This window comes from Cynara cardunculus (assembly GCF_001531365.2).
Source record: "Cynara cardunculus var. scolymus isolate 2C chromosome LG 8, CcrdV1, whole genome shotgun sequence".
In the NCBI taxonomy this organism is placed as follows: Eukaryota; Viridiplantae; Streptophyta; class Magnoliopsida; order Asterales; family Asteraceae; genus Cynara; species Cynara cardunculus.
This window is the reverse complement of record NC_037535.1, coordinates 4,000,035-4,004,735: the sequence shown is the minus strand read 5'-3', so window position 1 is coordinate 4,004,735 and position 4,701 is coordinate 4,000,035. Positions and strand designations below refer to the sequence as shown.

The following is a 4,701-nucleotide window of genomic DNA, read 5'->3' as shown; positions in this document are numbered from 1 at the left end:
CAATAATTATGATTCTTATTATATTAATATAATCATGACCAAAAACAATTAAAAACCTCATATACTTTGAAAGAGTATCTTGTAGTTCGATACGAAATTAGGTCATGGTGTTTATATACATGAAGAAGAAGAACACCAACCTTTTCACCAAACACCCCCATCGTTTTCTCCCCTCTCTCTCTCGCTTCAATTCTTCTTGAGAGAGAGACCAAGAAGTAAATGCATGAGTGGATTAGGCGTCTGACCTCCATTGTCATCAAACAACTCACCTGGTAATACTCTCCATTAATGACTTGTTACTTTTCTTAATCAAAAACCCCATTTTCAAGATTTGCAGTTCTTCACACTGTTCATCGCTGAATTTGGTTCTCTATATTTCCATCATATTTCGTAGAGTAAAACCCATTTCATCGTTTTGTATTATTCCCCTGTTTTCTGTCGTCAAAAACCCAGTTTAAAGATTTGTATTTCTTCATTGCATTCATCACCAAATTGGGCTTCTTTTAAAAGATTCGAATTTTACTAAAGTTTTTGCTACCATCGGTTTTAGGGTAGATTTCTTTTGTTCCATTAGGATATTCTTAGCTTAATGACACAGCCGTGGTCTTATCTTGGGGCTTAATTTATGTATTCATTGTTTTATAATCATGTTATTGTAGAAAAAGAGGCAATTTTTGGGGGGGTTTACAGTAAATCTTGGTGGTGAGTTGAATTGAATGGATACAAGAAGTTTATTGGATAACAATGGTGATAAGTTATTCCCAAATTCTGGAATAGGGTTTCTTTGGTGTTCTAGAGATGATAATCTTTCTCAATCTGGGAGTTTATTTGCAAGTGTTGGGCAGACTGGTAGGGGTGATTTTGGAAGAATAAACCCTAATTCAAGAAACTCCACAAATCTAAATGATGATGAAGGTGTCAAGCTTCCATGTTTGTCGAAGGTTGTTTCGACACCGGAGTCCAGTTTTATGGCGGTTCGAGTGCCAAAAATGGAGGCAAATGGGGAGTGTGAGAAAGGTGGATTTTCGAAGAAGAAAGATGGGTTGAAATTGAAGATCAAGATTGGGAATCCTTCGTTGAGAAGGTTAATTAGTGGGGCAATTGCAGGGGCAGTTTCAAGAACATCTGTTGCTCCATTGGAGACGATAAGGACTCATTTGATGGTAGGGAGTTGTGGGCATTCTACTACTGAAGTTTTTCAAGATATCATGCAGACTGAAGGTTGGACAGGGCTCTTCAGGGGCAATTTGGTCAATGTCATTCGTGTCGCCCCCAGCAAGGCCATCGAGGTACAACTTGCTTCTATATAATCTTCATATATTTACCCCAAAACTAATCATAGTAAACCCACAATGAATATGTGAATAGTTCATCCATTGCCTTTCTTCTCAATTGTTTGATCATAATTCATATGTATGACTGACCATGGTTAGTAGCGTTTCAATAAGTTTCGGGGGCTTTTTCACTTATTTCCAATTATGCCCCCTTATGTTTTTCCAATTAATCTTTCTAACACGAGCCGACCAATCCTAGGGCGACCATCTGCTTTGCAGATAGCCCGGAGTCACCTTATTTGAACATCCGTGGCCACAAAGGGATTTTTATTCCTCCTTGGATTTGAACCTGGGACCTCCTGGTACTTTTGACCTTTGGAGCCAACTCAAACCAATCAGGCACCACCCTTGTGGTTTCATTTGTTAACTTCTATCTTGCATCCTCATATCTACACCTGGTTTTTATTGCTTGTTGAATATCATTTGGGTTTGCGGAATTTGGTGATTAATTAATCTTATGTGTGTTGTTCGACTCATTTGAATCGTTTTCAAGTGATCTTATCTATATGGCTTTTGTGGTTACTGTTCAATGTACTTTGCAGTAATCTAAATGCACATTGTGATGGTATCACTAATTGTTGCGTTAAGGGTACTACAACAAAATCAGTTTTATAGGACGTCAAATATGTGTAAATATCCTAATAGACTGTTTTATCAAACTTTAAGTTTATAGGAAAAAGAAATGTGCGTTCTATGTACAGGTGTTACAATAAGTTGATAGGACGCTTATGGGCATCCTAACAAGTTTTTTACGACATTTTTTGAAATAAAACGTCTTATTAGTCTTTTTATATTAATATTATTCGGAAAAAAACGGATAGAAACACGTGTCCTTTGAAATGATGTGTTCATAGGACACTTTCGAGAAGTGTTCTAAAACACTTGTTAGGATGTCCGAATATGACCTGGCATCCTATTGTAGCACCTTTATATAGGCTGCACAATTGTTTACGGTTTTATAAACTTTAGTCCTATAAAGCGGTCTATTAGGATATTTAGGCATCTTTGGCGGATTTTATGCCGTTAACTTGTTGGTTGGTCTAGCAGTATGTGAGTCCTTGGCCTCCTAGCAGGTCAAGGGTTCAAACCTCACCGAAGGTGAGGAGGGTGTGTGAGTTTATTTGTTCTATTTGCCGTATATAAATATTATATACTTCAAAAAAACAAACTTGTTGGTTGGCTATGGTCGTGACTGTTTCTTGGCGGATATTATGCCGTTAACTTCATTTCCACTGGCTATATTTTCATCGTGTGAAGCCATATGCAATCTTTTGCAGTTATTTGCTTATGACACCGTCAAGAAAAGCTTGGCTCCTAAACCCGGAGAAAAGCCAAAACCCCGTGTACCCGAGTCACTAATTGCAGGTGCTGTTGCCGGAATCAGCTCCACCATATGCACCTACCCTCTCGAGTTACTGAAAACACGACTCACTGTTCAGGTAAACAACTAACCGGGGATGGCATAGTCAAAGACCTTCCAGCCTAGTGGTAAAGGCTTGGGCATGGCATAGTCATGAACCCGAGTTCGAGCCCTATGAGGGGAGTGTTGGCGACATTTAAGTGGGGCCATGTTTAGCCTCCAAATTTGCCGGGGATTAGTCGGGCTTTGGCCCGGACACCCTTACAAAAAAAAAAAAAAACTAACCGTATATATTCCAAGAACCATGGAACCAAATATTCATTCGTCATGAATATTCATTATATTCATGATGAATGTCATTATCTTCTCAAAATATTTACGGTTCTCATTGCCCCACAACTAACCTTGCTCATAAATCAAACAACTTGTATCCCTATTCACATGCTCGTTTTCTCTTCAGAGAGGCGTGTACAAGAATCTCGTGGACGCGTTTCTAAAGATCGTGAAAGAGGAGGGACCCGCAGAACTATACCGCGGCCTCACGCCAAGCCTAATCGGCGTAGTCCCATATGCCGCTACAAACTATTTCGCATACGACACGTTACGCAAAACATACAAGAAAATCTTGAAACAGGATGAAATCGGGAACATTGCAACTCTGTTGATCGGATCAGCGGCTGGCGCGATCTCGAGTAGCGCAACGTTCCCACTGGAGGTGGCTCGGAAACATATGCAGGCGGGTGCCATTAACGGCCGAGTCTATGACAACATGTTGCATGCACTTGTAACCATTCTGGAGAAGGAAGGGGTGAGAGGGTTGTACCGAGGGCTGGGACCGAGTTGTATAAAGATCGTGCCGGCTGCCGGGATTTCGTTCATGTGTTACGAGGCGTGCAAGAAGATATTGGTGGAGAAAGAAGATGAGGAGCCGTAAGAACCCTAAACCCTAGACCCTAAACCGAAGGTTTTGGTTGTTTTTTGTTTGGTAAAAGAGATCAAAGATTTGGTTTATGATTAAAGAGAGATTTTTTGGTAGGTGAGGAAGAATTCATGTGGATTTTTGTAAAGATTACCCATAAAAACTCCACCTGCTGCTTTCTATTTCTGCATTTAAACGAATTGATACATGAAAAGAGATGCACCTAAACTTGGTATGCGTTTATTAGGTAAGATTCTCGGTCTTTGCTATGTTTCTTACCGGATAAAACTCTCGGTTCTTTTCATACTCAATTAGTAAGGCCGTAAGTGGTCAACCATTTTTAAGTACGAGAGACCAAAATAAAAATGAATTGCAAACCAGAGAGAAGTAAAAAGCAATTAAAATTTAAATTATAAGAACGACAAATATAACTAATTATAAACCATCGAGATGAATTGATTTTAGTGTTTGGAGTACTCGCACAATGCATACTAACTATTTAAATTTTTTCTTTTTTTTGTATTTTTTTAACTCATTTTTTTATTTTTGGTTTAATAATATAATTTTTTATAAAGATAATAACTAAGTATTCTGTTAGTTATCAATGATTATCCTAATTATATTTTAGATTTTTTATATTTAAAATGAGATGTTTATCCAATATTTGATTATGTTTATCTGCAATTAGTTAGACGTATTTAAGTATGAAGCTTTAATAAGTTGTACTTATGCACAATTTACTTGTAATCTTAAATTTTAAGTAATATGCATTAATAAACAGTACTTCGTGCATAAACAATTGTTTTTAAGAGCTTTTATCAAATGCTTTATAATATAGAATAGATTAAGTTCTTGGACAATTTTTTAGAACTAATAAGTCATTGGACATTTCAAAACATGTTAAATAACTCATTGAACTTTCTAAAACCTGTTAGATACATTTTTATTACCTATACAACTGGTTAATGTGGTAAAATAATGAAAAAAGTCTGAAAAAAGTTAATGGACTTTCATATTTTGAACGATTAAGTTTCTAAACATTTTTTGAACCAATATAGTACTTAGATCTATAAAAATAAACAAATATA

At 37.0% G+C, this 4,701-nt stretch overlaps 1 protein-coding gene across 1 annotated transcript; it reads left to right on the top strand.

Annotated features, from left to right (window-relative positions):
* The first annotated feature begins 220 nt into the window (after window positions 1–220).
* LOC112517160 (adenine nucleotide transporter BT1, chloroplastic/mitochondrial-like) lies at window positions 221–3,810 on the top strand. The gene is made up of 3 exons (XM_025124509.1): window positions 221–1,289; window positions 2,612–2,773; window positions 3,155–3,810. The coding sequence occupies exons 1-3, from the start codon at window positions 717–719 to the stop codon at window positions 3,626–3,628; spliced, it is 1,209 nt and encodes a 402-aa protein (XP_024980277.1). The 5' UTR covers window positions 221–716; the 3' UTR covers window positions 3,629–3,810.
* The last annotated feature ends 891 nt before the right edge of the window (window positions 3,811–4,701 follow it).

Coding starts and splice junctions, on each gene's coding strand:
- LOC112517160 (XM_025124509.1), top strand. CDS start 717: ATGGATACAAGAAGTTTATTGGATAACAATGGTGATAAGTTATTCCCA. Junction 1,290..2,611: donor CCCCCAGCAAGGCCATCGAG/GTACAACTTGCT, acceptor AATCTTTTGCAG/TTATTTGCTTATGACACCGT. Junction 2,774..3,154: donor AAACACGACTCACTGTTCAG/GTAAACAACTAA, acceptor TTTTCTCTTCAG/AGAGGCGTGTACAAGAATCT.